The 19441-nt window shown below is 33.9% G+C and overlaps 1 protein-coding gene and 1 pseudogene across 1 annotated transcript; both read left to right on the top strand.

Moving 5' to 3' along the window:
- The first annotated feature begins 624 nt into the window (after positions 1-624).
- Positions 625-1257, top strand: LOC120178506 (annotated as a pseudogene).
- A 12165-nt stretch (positions 1258-13422) lies between these two features.
- Positions 13423-14635, top strand: LOC120178513 (CASP-like protein 1D1). The gene is made up of 3 exons (XM_039184335.1): positions 13423-13689; positions 14033-14150; positions 14377-14635. Exons 1-3 carry the CDS (start codon positions 13439-13441, stop codon positions 14596-14598), a joined length of 591 nt encoding a protein of 196 aa, XP_039040266.1. The 5' UTR covers positions 13423-13438; the 3' UTR covers positions 14599-14635.
- Positions 14636-19441: the final 4806 nt, after the last annotated feature.

Here is a 19441-nt window from a genome sequence, read left to right on the forward strand (position 1 = left end):
TAAATAGATACACGTGTTTAGAAGCAAACCACGTGTTTAGCTAATATTCAAAACCCAAGTTCACGGAATGACCTAATTGACTTGGTATTGATGTAGCGATGACTAAAATAGAACATTTCAAATATGAGGATCAATCTATAAACTAAACCATAAAATCTGAGTAATCCTAACTTCTATTATATATATATTCCAATTATAGTTATAATTATTTTTATTCTTACTATTTTGGGTTTAACATATGATTTTGAACCTAAATTTTTCACATACTATAATGTGGCACACTTGTTTTTTTAAAAATTGAACCTCATTTTCATTTTATCTAATGATATTGATATTTGAAATGTGAAAAAAATATCAATCACTTGTTAAATTGCTAATGTCGGGTACCGAATTTGAAAAAAAAATGTAAGTACTATATTAGAAAAAAGGGACAAGTTTGAGTACCAAATCTTATATTAAGCGTATTATATATATATAGCTTCTGTATTTATACTAAACGTCATCCCATACGTAATTACCGAATAGAAAATGCCACGTGGAACCACACAAATCTTACATGGGTCCAACTAGTGTCTCCCTCTATAAATATGTATTCAGAGCCATAGCTGTTTACCACTAATTGAATTCCCCCCGGCCCTCCCCAACGCACAGAGGAAAACAAAAATTACTAAAACAGAATGTGTCCGTCGGAGAGAAACTTAAATAGGCCGGATAGCGGAGTTACGGGGACGGATTTCAGATCGGCATTCGAGATCCTCGACGCCGACCGCGATGGAAAGATAAGCAGGGAAGATTTGAGGATATTTTACGCCGGATTCTCCAACGGTTTCAACGACAACGACGAGATGATCGGGACGATGATTTCGCTGGCGGATTTGAACAAGGATGGTTTGGTAGAGTACGAGGAATTCGAGCGCGTTTTGGGAGGGCATAAGAAGAAGGTTTCGTCGGGTTATGGTGTGATGGAGGATGTTTTAAAGTGATGGATAAAGATGGAGATGGGAGATTGAGCCACGAGGATTTGAAAAGTTATATGGATTGGGCTGGGTTTCCGGCTTCTGATGAAGATATAAAAGGGATGATTCGATTGGCCGGCGGCGGCGATGGTGAGAATGGTGCTACTTTTGATGGTTTGCTGAAGATTTTGGACGTTGATTTCTCTGGGTAATTTTGTTTTCTTTTGTTTGTTTTGGTTTTGATTATCGAACTGATGGATTACATCATTCATTGTTGAAAACTAAAGGAAAAAAATTACAATGAATTCATCGTTTTTCTTCTGCAAACAAAGAATGCATCTAAAAATACAAAATGTCGTCCTTTCTTTATGTGTTTTTATTGGGTGTAATTCTGCCTTTAGTCCCTCTCCTTTCAATTCATAAACTAAAAATTAAAGTTTAATTAAAAGTATTATTAATTGACATTTTAAATTTAAATATATATCATTAATCGGGCTTTTTCTAAATATATGTTATAAACTTGTCGGGAATGTTCTGGACCAATCAGAGGTTTCGGTTCAGCCCCTAAAACTACAATCGGTTTGAAGGATTAATATCTGCTTAAATCATTAAACGAATAGGTGGATAACACCTATAATTCATATAAACATCAATTGAATTTTAATTTTCATAGTACAAATATCGGATACCACAATACGATACATTACAATTCCAATAAAAAGGACGACATTGTTGTAAAGCCTTTAGACCATAAAATAAATACAGAGTATAAAAAGGATAAGTTTCAAATGTTTAAGGAATACAAGGACTTGAGATAGAATTAAACCTAGTTTTCTGCACATTTTTGTCGAGTTAATTGTCTGTTTTATGAGATGAATTGTGAACAAGAATTCTTTAAGGTCTAGAGGATGGGGATGGGCTATTAGTTTCTTTAAGTAGGGATAATGGCGTAAATTTTGGTATTTGTGAGAGCAAATTATATATGGAGAGTCATTCTTACTTCTATAACACTCGATTTAGATAAATTGATCAATAAATCAAATACATGTGATTATACTAAAAAAAATCAATCAAAAATCATTTTATAAATTTTAATACCTTAATAATTAACGAACTGTGATGCACTTCACCCTTAATATAGGTATAAAGATTATATTTACAAATGTTGCTCTCAATATATATACACATATATTAAATTAATATCATTATCACATACTGTCAAGTAAATTCAAACTCTAGTTATCTCGTACTACCACTCAACATTTAAACAAATCATAAACACTCTCGAGCGCTTCAGGGACAAGAATAAAATTAAACACAACATTTATTAGGGTTACTGAAAATGATCAAAGGTTTTGATTATTTTATAAAAAAGGTTACTAAATTACTTGTAAGGAAAAGAGAGGACGCAGCTACTGCGGGGAAGGAAAAAACAAAAGGAAAAGAGGAAGTAAAGCGGCTGATATTGATATAAATAGGGTTAGGGTTAAACTCAAAATAAAAATGGGTAAATCACGCATAAGTTCTCAAATTTATTAGGATTACTGAGAATGATCAAAGGTTTTGATTATTTTATAAAAAGGCTACTAAATTACTTCTAAGGATTTGAAGGAAAATCCCTAAATTTTAGGTTTCAGATTCGGGAAAACTCGGGGTGTTACAATCTTCACCAGAGCCCACGGTGACTTCCCCAAGTTTGTTTTTCTTTGATTTTTGTTTTTTACTAGATATTTTCTTTTTAGCCCCAAGAACGTTTAAACCATATGTATATTCATCAATCTGGTGTTGATAGAGCACAAGGTTCTTAACCGTGAGGTCGTGGGATCGAGTCCCACGGAGGGCATTTCATAATTCGGAAGTCTCTTACGGAAGCTGCTCTCAATCTGGTGTTGGGGGTAGCCTACTATCTTACCTCCCCCCTTACCCCATACATATGGGAAAAAGAGACAGCCATTTTTTATATTCATCAATCTATTCAAGGAAACGAAAGCCTGCATTCATCGTAATTAAAAAAAAGGTAAACTACATGGAGAACACCAAACTATGATAAAAGATTATTTTACACATTCTATCAATTTAGTCACTATTTTAATTCAATTAAATAAATTTAACTATTCAATTAGGAGATAACATGTGTCAATACATGATTGAAATGATTTATTTATAAATTTTAAATTATTTAATTAAATGATTTTTTTCATCCAATCAAGTCACCACCCAATTAAAGTGAAAATAATGGAGGCAAATGGTACTTATGGTGATTTTTGCAGCTAGTGGGACAAAAACCAAGGTAATTGGCATGGAATGCGCGCGGCCAAACCACCAAGCTAAGCTCCACATTTGATTTTACATTACAACATGTTTATATATCTATTCCAGCTAACGACATAAAAGAAAAAGTGAAAATGCAAATGTAGATTGGAAGCACATGAATTTAAATCCAGGATGAATTCACTTCAATTATTAAGTCTAATCACATATTTGAATATAATTTATAATATTTTTTTATATTTTTTTATATTTTTGTTAATGTGAAAAATAATTCTTAATTCTTATTTATTAAAAATAATTTACAACTTTTTATATATTTTAAAAAAATTAATAGAAGAAATAATTCTTAATTTGTATTTATTAACTATAATTTATAATATTTTTTATATATTTTTAATTTTTGTTAATGGAATAAACAATGATTAATTTTTTTATTAACCATAATTTATACATTTTTATATATTTTATTTTTCATAACTGTTAAATTATAATAAATAAATAGAAATTAAGAAATATTTTTATTAAAAAAATTAAAAATATATAAAAATGTTATAAATTATATTCAAATGTGATTAGACTTAATGGTTAAGGTAATTTCATCATTGCTTTGAATCCATGTGCTTCCCAATTTAAATTTAACCTTTTTCTTTCTGTCATTAAGTCGAATAGATATATAAACAAATGTTGTAATATAGAATCAAATCCGGTAGTAACACGTGTCACCATCTAATTAGATATTAAATTTATTTTAATTGAATTAAATTATGATCAAATTGATAAGATGTATAAATATTGAGGATCAAATATAAACTTATACCAATTTTTTTAACTGTCACGCCACCTACTCTGTTAAAAGTTAAAGACATGTGGTTTGATTGAACCATTTAAATAATTAAATGGTTTGATTGATCAAATTGAAACGTTAATGGTCAAAAAGTTTTTTTTATCATAATTGGGTGGCCCCTATAGTTTACCCTAAAAAAGACTCTACTAGGTACCTAGGTCCTTAGAAATGTATCGAAAGCAAATAAATCACAAAAAGTTATCCTAAATGACCACTTTGATCAACTAATTTTGAAGTCTAATGCTCCAATCCCTTAAAAACAACAATGATAAACTAAACACTTACCAAGCTCCATCAACCTAAAACCCCATAAACCCAAACATCCCTTCACCACCAAAGCCAATGTTAAGTGAAAAAAGGGAACAGATAAAAACACTTGCTATTCAAAATTAAGCCTAATCGTTACCTTGTTAAAACTAAAATAAACAGAAACATCAAAGTAATAATAACCAAGCTCTAAAATTTAACACGATCAACCAAAACGAAAAATATGGGATCTTGCATTTTTCTTTATGAAGGCTACCCTCCATCGAGGTCCCCAGAGCCAGTGAGAGAGAGAAGGCTTCGTTTTCTTCTTCGATGGAAGGGAAGAGTTCCAAGGGAGCGAGTCGAGTCGTTCGAGTTTTGGGTCATGTTTAACTCTCTTTTCTTGTGCATTTTCTTCTTTGAAAGAGAATTAACCGTCTGATTAGCTTAGCATCTTAAACGATTAGAATTTGTTAGGTCGATTTTGATGACGATTTTGACGGATATTCAAGGTTGATTCTTTCTCTTACGAGTGTCATCTGCAATTGTTATATCCTTGAGCATTTGTTTTCCGTTCAGTGCCGCCACCGGTGTCGGCTGGTTTTTCAATTTAAGCCATGGATTAATCTAGTCCTTTAACTATTTATTTATCGATACTCTAGTCCTTCGTTGTTTTAAATAATTCATATTGGCTACTATAATATTTTTTTCAATCAACCTCACCCCATCCAAAAATTTTTTTTTATTGAAATTTATGTTCACACCTTTCTAAAAACAAGAAACTCGTATTTTTTGGAAGCTATGAATTTTGGACGTGGTGAGGTGCTTTAACTTTCCCTATGCGAAATTAAATCACGAACTTTAATTTTATTTGATTTAACAATAAACTATTAAAATTATCCTTTTTTTTAAGTAAGTACGCCGTAAGGAGTACTTGTGGAAGCCGAACTTGCTCGTCAGAAGAATGAAGAAACGACTAGGCGGCTTGCGGGTGGACTTGGGAATCTGAGAAAGCGACCTTGGTTAGTACAGAAAAACTTCAACTTGCAGGGAACAGGTTCAAGCCTATAGGATTAACTGACGAGAGTTTACATCCTGTATTTGACGGTCGTCTGTAATTGTTGATCCTTAACTTTTTTGTCCTCTTACGAGTAATGTAAAGAATAATGTCGAAATCATCTTTCAATTGTTCAAATTGTGTTGACTCTTTGAAAAACTCATTATGTGGTTAGAGTCTTTATCGATTATTTTGGATCGAGTATAATAGAACACTTTTAAATCTGATATGCATATTTATCGAGATCATAGTTAAAAACGAGAATAGATTAAATATAATAAAATGAAAATAAAAACACATTAATCTTTTAAAACTGACATAGTAAAAAGAAGAAAAATATATGTAAATAAAAATTAAAATAATTATAAAATAAATAAAACTAATAATTAACGAAATGGATATGTAAAAATAGCAATGCATGCATTTTAAGAGATCAATCCGCAAAAAATAAAAATTAATTAGGTGAAAATAAATAAAAAGAAGCCAAAAAGATTAAATTAAAATGAGGACAAAAGTTAAAGGGTATAAATATTAAAACGGGCGGTTTCAATATTGCTTTAAAATCTCCACTCGCTTTTTTTCCCTTACATTTCCCTCTCTTTTTTCTTACAATCCAGAGGTAAACACTTCCCTTCCTTGGGTCTTTTTCTCTTTCAATCATGTTTCTCTTTTCTTTTCAATTTAGGTTTTCATTTTGAAAGACTTTGACCTTTATTTCTTGCAATGTACTACAATGATGGAGATTAGCAAGTTCTTGAGGTCATTTGTGATGTGTATCATTAATTTCTTCAAACTTCAAGCACCAGAGAATGGTGCTTCTGCACCAACTATAGGATGAATTCAAGCTAATGAAGAACTTCAAGCTAATGTAGAATCTTCAAATCTAGACTATGTTCAAGATAATTAGTTTAATATTTCAATTTAAAAAATATGGTATAAATATTTATAAAGCTACTTTTTTTATATAACAAATACTAAAATCAGGAAGATGATCAAATTTGTGATGTCTATCATTTCTTTCTTCAAACTTGCACAATAGAATGATGTATCAACGCAGGATGATGGAGAATCTTCAAATTCAAACCTTACTGACTGTGTTGAAGTTAATTATACACCTTTTACTACCACTTTTTATCTTACCGCTACTAGAATATTGATAGAATACCGTGAAGTCAAAAAAAAGTTATATGCGTATAGAAGGATTACAATAATCTCCTAATAGTGGTTCTAACATTCTTTTGAATACTATATACGACTCAATGGTCTTTAGGATTGTGTAGCCACACTAATCAACCATTTAAGGTCATGTCTCATATATATTTTCTCTGGGAAAGCTGTAATAGGTATTACACCTTGGATCTCATTACATGGCTTATGGCATGATTTAACTGTTAAACTTCCTCTATGCTAAACTTGAATTTGAGAGAAAATGAATTGGGGTACGCTAGACGTAGCTATAAGTGCTATTACTATTGGTATAAAACTTTACATATTGAGATTATAGTTGTTTATTTTTCAGCGGCAATTTCATCCCTTTATTACTCCAACCCATCCTTTGAAGGCTTCATACCATCGGGAAAGCCTCCCGAGAAGTCAAAAATTATGTTGTTTCTTTTAAGGATCTTTCTAACTGGCAGAAAAGCATGGTTACATTCGTAAAGAAGATTTAGAGTTATGATCCAACAACCATGATGGGGAAGGTATAGCGTTTTTTTATTATCATGCAACTTAGAGGTTGGAGGCTTGTTATCTTACTGCAATTTTTTCTTGTAGGTAATAATGGACAGAGACAAACTTTTGGAAGAAAATGTGAGTGTTCTTGTTTGTTAAACCATAATCCCACTCCCCTAAAAAAAATACAAAACTCATTATACGATTTTACTTCATTAGTTAGTAGATACGATTGTCGATGTGATGATAATATCTTTTTATATAAGTTTAGAGTCATTGACAAGAGTAGACCGTTATTATAATACACTTACTCCAATACTTTTCTCTTCTCTATCTCTAACCTCTAACCTCTAACCTCTAACCTCTAACTCACACTTGTCTAACCTCTCTTTTTCTTTATTAATCTAAATATTCCTAATATAATTCTTAAATGATAATTATATTTATCTAGAAGTTACATTAGATTCCATCATTTAATATTTCAATTCAATATAAATATTATATACCTTTATAATATTACTTTATCCAAGATAATGATAAAACATCGTGGAGTGGAACAAAATGTACATGTAGCATGGAAGGACCGGATTAACCCACTAATTGTGGTTCTCACATTCTTTGTTATACTCTATACAACACAATGGCTCTTCCCAAAAAAGAGTCACAATATTGTTTTTCGTTTTAAGGATCCTTTCTGTTGGTAGACAATCATTGTCATTCCTACTAGTAAGAAAGAATCTGAAACTATGATCCAACATTCTTGATGGGGTCGATGCACCTATACTTCTTTGAAGGTACTGTTCGTGATAAAAATGTCCTTTATATAATTTATAGTGTTTTTTATTATTATGCTAGAGATCAAATCCTTGTTATTTTACTGCAAATTTATTTTACAGTTAGTAATAAACATGATACACTTTATAAATTTCTGGCCAACCAATACAAACAGGTAAACACTTGTGGACGAAAAGATCATTTTCTATGGATGCTACGAGATCCTAGTAGTAAAAAAAGTAAGAGTAGCAAACTTAGAGGTATATGTTAGAAGACTACAGTCTTCTAAAAAACCAACTCTCGTCAGTTAATCCTATAGGCTTGAACCTATTCCCTGCAAGTTGAAGTTTTTTCTCGAGTAACCAGATTCCCAAGTCCACCCGCAAGCTGCTTAGCTGTTTCTTCATTCTTCTGACGAGCAAGTTCTGCTTCCACGAGTACTCCTCACGACGTACTTACTTAAAAAACAGGGTAATTTTAATAATTAATTGTTAAATCAAATAAAATTAAAGTTCGTGATTTAATTTCACAAAGGGAAGATTAAAACACCTTATGGCGTCCAAATTGATAGCTTTTAAAAAATCATGAGTTTCTCGTTTTTGGAAAGGTATGAACATAATTTAAATTAAGTTTTTTATGTAAATCGAATATAATAAACTTTCATGATGAAAAAATGCAAAATCAAATTTTGGATGCCAAATTTTAAGGCTTGAATTTTGTCTGAAATTTAGGAATTAAAATAAAAGATAATTTTTTATTAGCATCATCAAACTAACGACATTCAACGTTTAATAATCAAACCTTAATTATAAAACGATGGCATAAGCGATTATAATTACTAATTTTTGTTATCCTCAATCATTATTATCACGTAAAATCATGGTTTTTGATGATTTGATCCCTTTACGATCATTTCCTTGACTATCATTATTAGTTCAAATTATGTTTTTGATCCCTCTACAATGCTCAAATTTGGGATTTAGTTATTATTTCAGTTAACTGTCTTATAATGTCATTAGTTAATTCAAATAATTTAAACTTATTATTCTGACTAAAGGATAAAATGAAGTTTTTGTAATAGTGTATTTAATTATGTGTATGGACATTATTTCAATCATCTGATGATTGTATGTTTAAAGGTTTTATTTGAATATTTGAAAAAGATTAATCTTTAAATAATGCGAGATTTGAAAATATCTAATTAAAATTATTGATTTGAATAGTTAAAGACATATTCTGAACTTGATTAGACTCGAGATGTTAATTTAGAAATTAAAATAAAATAAATGTTAAATTAAAAAATTATTTTTAGTGTTATTTAGGTAAAAATGCCCTTTTAACTAGCTTTTGACTTTTCATCAAATGTCTACAAACATCCATATTGAGTTGAACTTTTAGTTAATTTTAGATAGATTTTGGAACTTCTAGATTTAGTTTTAGTGATATTTCGGTTAAATATTTTAAATATATATTAATATATAAAATATATGTCATATATTTAAATAAATTAATTAACCGATTAATTTTAAGTTGATATATAATCACGTCGTATTAATTTTTTTATAATTTTATATAATTTATTTAATTAAAAAACCGACTATACCTTAAACCTAAACAGTATTTAATCCATAAAGAAATGGATTAAATTCTTTATTAAAAAGGTTTCCTTTATGAACGCAGCCTCACTTTTGCAGAGTAGCTTCGGTTCTGCCCAATTTGTCAAAGTCAAAGGTTGAAGTTCGCCGGCACCCAATTTGTAACCACCACGGTGACAAAAAGTTTCTTATCGTTATCCGATAAATTTCGATTAGATTTGATAAAATTATATATATTTTTTAAAAAAAAATTGAATTTGGCATTAGATTTTATATTGATATATCTAATAATAACTCATTCGACTAGACTTAGAGTTTGTTCGTTAAATGTAGGCACATTAAATGCTAGGCTGCTGAGCTGACCGACGTACTTAGTAATAGGAAAATAGATTTTGCATGTATTCAGGAGACTAGGTGGATATATCTAATAATAACTCATTCGACTAGACTTAGAGTTTGTTCGTTAAATGTAGGCACATTAAATGCTAGGCTGCTGGAGCTGACCGACGTACTTAGTAATAGGAAAATAGATTTTGCATGTATTCAGGAGACTAGGTGGAAAGGGGCTCGCGCCAGAGAGTGTAATGGGTACAAGTTGTGGTATTCAGGAGTAGATAACGCTAGAAATGGGGTGGGTATCTTGGTATCCTCTAGTCTCAAGGAAAATGTTGTTGAAGTTTGTAGATACCGGGATAGGATCATGATGATTAAGGTTATTATAGAAGCGGAAGTGGTGAATGTCCTTTCAGTGTACGCTCCACACGTTGGCCTAGGGGAGGGGAGAAACGTTGCTTCTGGGATCAGTTAGATATTGTACTTAGGAGCATCCCGGAGGACCAAAGAGTTTTCATAGGGGGAGACTTCAATGGCCATATAGGTAGTGCAATCGACGGGTATGACGGTGTTCATGGGGGTTTCGGTTATGGTAACAGGAATGATGAGGGGCGTACGTTGCTTGATTTTGCTACTGCTCACGTTAGTGATCACTAACTCCTTATTTAATAAAAGAGATGCGAACTTGATTACGTTTCACAGTGGGGGACATTGTACCCAAATCGACTACATCTTGGTTAGAAATCGGGAACGATGGGCTTGCATTGACTGTAAGGTGTTCCCTGAAGAGGCATGTGCATCACAACACAAATTGTTGGTTTTGGTGTTCCGCGTACCCAACGGGCGGAGCACGCATAGGAGGGCTAAACTGGGTAAACCTAGGATCCTCTGGAAGAACTTACATGGAGCGACAACTGATGACTTTAGGAGTAAGCTTTTGTCTAATACAGGTTTTGAAACTACAAACTCAAATAACGCAGATATGTTATGGAAAAATATGGCAAATTCCATCAGAGAGGTGGGCAAAAAAACCCTTGGGTTGTCGACGGGGAAGGCCAAGGTACATAAAGAATCGTGGTGGTGGAACGACGAAGTCCAAACTAAGGTGAAGACAAAACAAACTTGCTTCAAGGAGTTTCTTCAATGCAATGACGACGAAGAAAGGTCGGGAGCTAAACAAAGATACCAGGAGGCAAAGCGGGAAGCCAAGAAAACGGTAGCTAAAGCAAAGGATAAGGCATATGAGGAAATGTACAAGAGATTAGACACTAAGGAAGGACAAAATGGCATATTCAGACTTGCAAAATCTAGGGAGACTAGGAAAAAAGATCTAGGTAACATTAGGTTAATTAAGGACAACAATGGTGTTCTTTTAACGAAAGAACAGGATATTAAGAAGGTTTGGGGTAGTTACTTCTTTGGCTTATTTAATGACGGTGCCTCTCTATGTAGAGATAATATCGTTGTTGGGTCAGCCGACCATCATACTACGGCCAATGACTGCCCTACAAGTAGGATTGGGTTTGAGGAAGTCAAAATGGCTCTTAGAAAGATGGGAAGGGAGAAAGCTGTCGGTCCTGATCAAATTCCTATCACTGTGTGGTTAGCCTTAGGAGATGAGGGAGTTAAGTGGTTGACCAATATCTTTAATATTATTTTAGAGACTGCCAAGATGCCAGAGGAGTGGAGAGAGTCTACGGTGATACCAATTTATAAAAATAAAGGAGATCCCCAACGTTGTGGTAACTACAGAGGTATTAAACTACTCAGCCATACCATGAAGCTATGGGAAAGGGTGATAGAGGCTAGGTTGAGACAAGTCACTAGGGTTTCGGAAAACCAATTTGGCTTTATGCCAAACAGGTCTACCACGGAGGCGATTCATCTACTTCGACGGCTTATGGAGAAATATAGGGAAAAGTCTAGAGATCTTCACATGGCGTTCATTGACCTTGAGAAGGCTTATGATAGCGTTCCTCGCGATACGATCTGGAAGACTTTGGAAACGAGACGGATACCAACTGCTTATATCCGGACGATTCGTGATATGTACTGTAGATCTACTACTTACGTCAGGACTACAGTTGGCGACACCGAGGCATTCCCGGTGGAAATCGGACTCCACCAGGGGTCGGCTCTTAGCCCTTACATCTTCGCCTTGATTATGGACGACATCTATTGTGCGACACCAGACGGTGTACCTTGGTGTATGCTTTTCGCTGACGACATTGTCTTAGTGGCTGAAACAAATCTGGGTTGAATAGCAGACTGGCTACCTGGAAGACTGCTTTGGAAGAAAAAGGTTTAAGGATCAATATTGAAAAGACAGAGTATTTATGTTCAAACTTCAGTGGGAACCAAAATGATGAAAATGTAGAAGTATGCATAGAAGGACACGTTCTTCCCTCAAAGGATTGTTTCAAGTACTTAGGGTCTATGATACATAAAGATGGGGGTGTAGATGATGACGTTACACACCGTATAAAGGCGGGATGGCTAAAGTGGAGGGCTGCTACTGGAGTTTTGTGTGACAAGAAGGTGCCTCTAAAACTTAAGGGAAAATTTTATAGAATGGCAATAAGACCAGCGCTGTTGTATGGATCAGAATGTTGGGCACCCAAGAAGGATCACGTTAGGAGGATAGAGGCCGCAGAAATGAGAATGCTTCGATGGACATGTGGTAGGACTCTGTGGGATATGACGACAAACTCTGCTATTAGGATGTCCTTAGGGGTGATGTCTGTTTCCGAAAAAATGAGGGAGGGAAGACTACGGTGGTTTGGACACGTCCTTAGGCGACTACCGTCGGATGCGGTCAGGAGGGTAGAGTCGATTACAGTCGACGGTGCCAGAAGGAAAGGACGACCAAGGCGGAAGTGGGATGACTGCTTGAGATCTGATTTGAGGGATTTAGGCCTTACCGAAGACATGACCTATGATAGGAAATTATGGAGGCTTAAGACTAGGGTAGTCGAGTAGTGTGGGTCACATCTATAGGGTGTATCATCTTTGTCTTCTTTTAAATGCATTTGTAGTTATTTCCTTGACTTTTACTTTTTATACTTTTCTGTTATTGGTATTTATGAAATATTAGAACTGGGCTTGCTATCGTTGTCTCATGTGTATCATTCTCATCATGTTTCTGCTGTTAATTTTAGCCGGGTCTTAGGTTTCTGTCTATATGCAGAGACTCTTTCGTAGGGATTATTTGCAGGGATTACTCCCATTACAGAAGCACATATGATATTAATGACTGCATATGAATACTGTTTAGCTATGTATTTATGTAATTATTTATACATGCATTGCATTTTATCTATATTTTTAATTTTCTGACTGCCGGAGGTCTTTCACGGAAGCTATTCTCAACCTGGCGTTGGGGGCAGCCTACTACCCTACCTCCCCCTTACCCCATACATATGGGAATTGGGTTTTGTTGTTGTTGTTGTAATAATAACTCATTCATATATATATATATATATATATATATATATATATAACTTTTGTTGAATAAATTAATGATCCACTCCTCATTATAGTGTGAAAAGGAATAATCAACCCTTGAAATTACAAATCAAATTTGATAGGCGTGCAGGCAACTACAGCCAGATTATTTTCTTTTCATATATAAATACCATATGTTCATCTGTTTTCATATCCCTCCATTTGCCTTGCTTGTTAAGCTAAAACCATGGAAACTACCGAGAAAAGGACTGCGGCCTCGACACCAGCATCTGAAGCGGCGCTGCTGCATCCAGCGGCAGCTTCCGCTAAGTATTCTGCTCTTGATGTTGTTCTTCGGGTGCTGTTGCTTGCTGCTTCCGTAAGTGCTGTGGTGGTGATGGCTACTAGCAAGCAAACCGAGATGGTTCCGGTTCCAGGCTTGCCGCCTAACATTAGGGTGCCTTTCTCAGCCAAGTTCAACCATTCACCTGCTTTCATGTAAGCCTAATTTACGTAATTTTCATCCATACTGAATTACTCTGATTCGAGTTTAATTGTATCGAATATCTGATGAAATTATATTTTAACTCTCATAAAAAAATTATAATTTATGTTCGATTTTAATTTTTGTTTAAATGGAACATAACTTTACATGTCATATATGATATGTATCCGAGTCTAGACTTACTACTATATAACTAAAAAATAAAATATTTTCGACATAGAGATATATAGTTTTGAACGAAGATTTAAAAGATCATATCTCCATATTCATACTTTAATTTTCCTTGTATGCCTTAAAACTCTTTTTTATGTTCGATTATTTTATATATTTGTGCAGATACTTTATTGCAGCATTGTCGCTAACAAGCTTATACGGTATTATTACGACTTTGGCATCAATTTCGGTGTCCCCCAAGACCAAAACCATCTTGCTCGCCTTCGCATTGTTGGATGTGGTAAGCTCACATATATTCCTTTCAAACCTCTTTGATTCTAAATTGTTTTGTTCATTTTAGTTATTTGTTCGAGACATTTTGAGTTTAGACTATTTCGGATTCGAATTAGATGTTTGGATTATTGATTTGCTATGATTAAATTGAGTTAGGGTTAATGATTTGTTATGATTAAATTAAGCCAATTAAATCAGTTCGATGCTAAGCCAATTTTGATCATATGATGCAGGTGTTTGTAGGGATTGTTGCCTCGGCAACCGGCGCAGCTGGGAGTGTCGCTTACATCGGATTAAAGGGTAACAGCCATGTTCGGTGGAACAAAATCTGCAACGTCTACGACAAGTTCTGTCGACACATCGGAAGTGCGGTGGCACTCTCGTTGTTGGCCGCCGTATTGCTGATGTTTCTCAGCATGATCTCCACCTTCACCATTTACAAAAGGATACGTTGATTTTAGAGACAAGGGTCTACGTTTGAGGATGTTGGTATTAGTCTTTTAGACTATATCTATGTGACTCTGTTCATCTTTCGAACTGTAGGAGTAGGAGTAGGAGTAGGAGTAGGAGTAGGAGTAGGAGTAGGAGTAGGAGTAGGAGTAGGAGTAGGAGTAGGAGTAGGAGTAGGAGTAGGAGTAGGAGTAGGAGTAGGCGTAGGAGTAGGCGTAGGAGTAGGAGTAGGAGTAGGAGCTGTTTTGTATGTAAATGATGTCTTAATATTTTTAATTTCTTTTTTATTTGTTACCTTATTTATTTATAATATATTTAAATTATTACATTCATTTGTATAAATCAAATATAATAATTTTTTTTATAATAAAAGAATGTCTGAATTCAAACCCGAACAAAGATATATACTCATTTTAATAGTTCAAAAACCAAAATATGTTACTCGTTATAGTATAAGGATATGCGCAATACTAGGATTGTTCATGGACGATTAACTGTACAAATATAAACAGTCGGTTAACCATTATAACAGTTACGAGATTTTTCTATTCGTAACCTAACTGTTAAGAAGCGGTCGATTAACCATAATAGAAGAATTGTAATTACTTGAATTGATTTAAAATTAATTTTTATATAGAAAATCATTTTATACATAAAAGTATTATATATGAGTTATTAATTATTTTTTTAAAATTAATTTTTTTTAGAAATATTTATGAGAAAAAATTAAAATTTTATCAAATAATGTTTGAAAGTCATAAAAAAGTTATTTTATTAAAATAAAATATAAAATTTTAAAAATCAAAATTAATATAAAAAATCAAAAATCAAAATTAATTTAACCGAAAATCAAAATACTATTTTAGAAATTTATCAAATCAAACCATACACACCCCTAACGATTATCTTGTAGGCAAATCTTTTAATAGTGAAATACATTCCAACAATTTCTCTAAAATAAAACTAAATTAAGCTAATTTGTTCTAAAATTGGGTATCATACCGTCTTTATAAACAAATGTGAATTTCAATGTCCCTATTAAGCTAAGTTCAATCATGGGGTTGTCCAACATGAAGATGTGGTTGATTTGCTTGGCCATAATCAGCACGGTGGTGATCGGAGGCGGTGTGGCTGCACCACAAGGTGTTAGGTTCATTCACCCTGCAGTCCTTGATCGTTGTAAGTGGCCCGGCGGTCCGCACCCGGGATGTCATCCAAACCCAAATGGTCCTCCCCAACAAGCAAATCCCTACAACCGCGGATGCTCGAGACACCACAGATGCCGCCACTGAATGACAACCGAAAGAATAATTGAAAAAATTATGATTGAAAGCTTCGTTCAATAAAAAACTCGTGCTATTGTATTGTTAAATGATTAATATGAATAATTTGTGTAATGATTAATTATTAAATAATTAATACGAATATGTTTTAAAAAAAATAATACGAATATTCTAGGATATATCTTCCCATGTTGAATATATATATGCTATCAAGAAGATTGGAAATTGATTAAATAATTAGTGGATAATATTTAGGGACACTGAGTATTGTGAAAAAACGTCATCCTTCATAGAAAATTAAGTTGACTTTGAGGACAAATTTATTATTTATATTCACAATGAATAACTTTACCTAATTAAAATTTTCCATTATGAATAATTTTATCTCCTTAATATTTAATCTTACTCGGTCACTTGAGATTATCTTACTTTTATTTAATTTAATTATGATATTAAACCAAACGACATTAATGAATTTTGTTAATTTAAACATTCCATAAGTTATTATATTATCTTTATGATGAATCATCAATTTTATTTTCATCATCTAATATCTTTATCGTAACCTGAATATTATTTGAATTAATGAAAGAGATATATTGTTGGCCTTTACGTCTTTCACTAGCTATGCAACTTGAACATTATTGTGAAAGGCTATATCTTTACTCTAATAATACAAGAATAACATTATCAAATTATAAGAATTAAAAATAATTAAATTTTATATATACTAAACGTCCTTTTCAAAAAAATAAAAAATAAATTTGATTATATGAAGAAAAAAATCTATAACCTACATATAGTACAATGACTAACGACAGAATTCAACTTAATAAATTTAACTACTATAGTTTAAATTAGGATCAAAATTTCAACAACAAAAAAGTTCTAAAACACTAATTTTGTAACTTACACAAAGGACAATGACTAATATGAAATTTGACCCTTTTTTTTAGGAAAAAAGGATCCCACAAGTTTGTCACGTGGCAATCATGTGGACCGTGATATTCATCATGTGATATATTCTTATTCAACGGATGCATTTACAAGAATAAAAAAAATAATACAAGATAACGACAGACGGAACAAAAGAATGAAATGAAGCAAGATCTCAATGTATCCACCCTACTCTGTATTTATTTCTAAAATTTCAAATATGATTTTTTTTAAACAATTTTAGTTTAGTTTTATATTTTTCATTATAATATATTAAATAATAATTTAAATATAAATAAAATATTTAAATATTTTTATAATTTCTATTTAAGTCTTTCGTTTGATTAAAGCAAAGGATAAAGCATACGAGGAAATGTACAAGAGATTAGATACCAAGGAAGGAAAAAACGGCATCTTCAGGCTTGCAAAATCCAGGGAGAATAGGAAAAAGGATCTAGGTAGCATTAGGTTTTTAAGGACAACAATGGTGTTCTTTTAGTGAAAGATCATGATATAAAGAGGGTTTGGAGTAGTTACTTCTATGGCTTATTTAATGACGGTGCCTCTCCCTGTAGAGATAGTACCGTTGATGGGTCAGTCGATCATCATACTACGGCCAATAATTGCCCTACTTGTACGGTTGGGAGTGAGGAAGTCAAAATGGCTCTTAGAAAGATGGGGAGGGACAAAGCTGTTGGTCCAGATCAAATTCTTATCACTGTGTGGCTGGCCCTAGGAGAAGAGGGAGTAAAGTGGTTGACCAACATCTTTAATATTATTTTAGAGAATGCCAAGATGCCAGAGGAGTGAAGAGAGTCTACGGTGATACCAATCTATAAGAATAAAGGAGATCCCCAACGTTGTGGTAATTATAGAGGTATTAAACTACTCAGTCATACCATGAAGCTATGGGGAAGGGTGATAGAGGCTAGGTTGAGACAGGTTACTACGGTTTCGGAAAACCAATTTGGCTTTATGCCAGGTAGGTCTACTACGGAGGTGATTCATCTACTTCGACGGCTTATGGAGAAATATAGGGAAAAAATAGAGATCTTCACATGGCGTTCATTGACCTTGAGAAGGCGTATGATAGTGTTCCTCGCAATACGATCTGGAAGACCTTGGAAACGAGACGGATCCCAACTGCTTATATCCGGGCGATTCGTGATATGTACTGTCGATCTACTACATATGTCAGGACTACAGTTGGGCACACAGAGGCTTTCCCAGTAGAAATCAGACTCCATCAGGGGTCGGCTCTTAGCCCTTACATCTTCGCCTTGATTATGGACGACATCTATTGTGCGACACCAGACGGTGTTCCATGGTGTATGCTTTTCGCTGACGACATTGTCCTAGTTGCTGAAACAAAAACTGAGTTGAATAGTAGACTGGATAACTGGAAGAAAAAGGTCTAAGGATCAATACTGAAAAGACAGAGTATTTATGTTCAAACTTCAGTGGGAACCAAAACGATGAAGATGTAGACGTATGCATCGAAGGACACGTTCTCCCCTCCAATGATTGTTTCAAGTATCTAGGGTCTATGATACATAAAGATGGGGGTGTAGATGATGATGTAACGCATCGTATAAAGGCGGGATGGCTAAAGTGGAGGGCAGCTACAGTTTTGTGTGACAAGAAGGTGCCTCTAAAACTTAAGGGAAAATTTTATAGAGTTGCAATAAGACCAGCGCTGATGTATGGATCAGAATGTTGGGCAATCAAGAAGGATCACGTAAGGAGGATGGAGGCCGCAGAAATGAGAATGCTTCGATGGACATGTGGTAAGACTCTGTGGGAAATGACTCCAAACTCTGCAATTAGGATGTCCTTGGGGGTGATGCATGTATCCGAAAAATTGAGGGAGGGAAGACTACGGTGGTTTGGGCATGTCCTTAGGAGACAACAGTCAGATGCGGTCAGGAGGGTAGAGTCGATTATAGTCGACGGTGCCAGAAGGAGAGGACGACCAAGGAGGAAGTGGGTAGACTGCTTGAGATCTGATTTGAAGGATTTAGCCCTTACCGATGACATGACTTCTGATAGGAAAGTATGGAGACTTAAGACCAGGGTAGTAGAGTAGTGTGGGTCACAGTCATAGGGTGTAGCATCTCTGCCTTCTTTTTAATGCCTTTATAGTAATTTCTTTGACTTCTACTTTTAATATGTTTCTGTCATGGGAATTTTTGAAGGATTAAAACTAGGATAGCGGAGTAGTGTTGCATTAGTTTAGGTTTTAACCCATTTGACATTTTTCTTTTATCGTAGCTTGCAACAACTGACTTCTGTATATCCTTATCATGTTTCGTCTTTTAAATTTATTTCGGGACTCACATTTTTTTTGTCTATATTCAGAGATTTGTATGCAGGGATTTATTTGCAGGGACAACTTCCCATTACAGACGCGCATATGAAGAGTGCATATGAAGACTGTTTAACTATGTATTTATTTATTTCTTTCTTTAATTATACATGCATTGTATTTTATCTTTATTTTTAAATTTTTCTGACTGCCGGAGGTCTTCCACGGAAGTTGCTCTCAACCTGGCGTTGGGGACAGCCTACTACCTACCTCCCCCTAACCCCATTACATATGTGAATAGGGTTTTGTTGTTGTTGTTGTTGT

Source organism: Hibiscus syriacus, unplaced genomic scaffold (genome assembly GCF_006381635.1).
Source record: "Hibiscus syriacus cultivar Baekdansim isolate YM2019G1 unplaced genomic scaffold, ASM638163v2 tig00112352_pilon, whole genome shotgun sequence".
Taxonomy (NCBI): Eukaryota; Viridiplantae; Streptophyta; class Magnoliopsida; order Malvales; family Malvaceae; genus Hibiscus; species Hibiscus syriacus.

Bases quoted from the DNA above. Each gene is read 5' to 3' on its own strand.
- LOC120178513 (XM_039184335.1), top strand. From the start codon at position 13,439: ATGGAAACTACCGAGAAAAGGACTGCGGCCTCGACACCAGCATCTGAA. The intron at 13,690-14,032 runs GTAAGCCTAATT...ATATTTGTGCAG, and splicing joins AACCATTCACCTGCTTTCAT to ATACTTTATTGCAGCATTGT. The intron at 14,151-14,376 runs GTAAGCTCACAT...CATATGATGCAG, and splicing joins CCTTCGCATTGTTGGATGTG to GTGTTTGTAGGGATTGTTGC.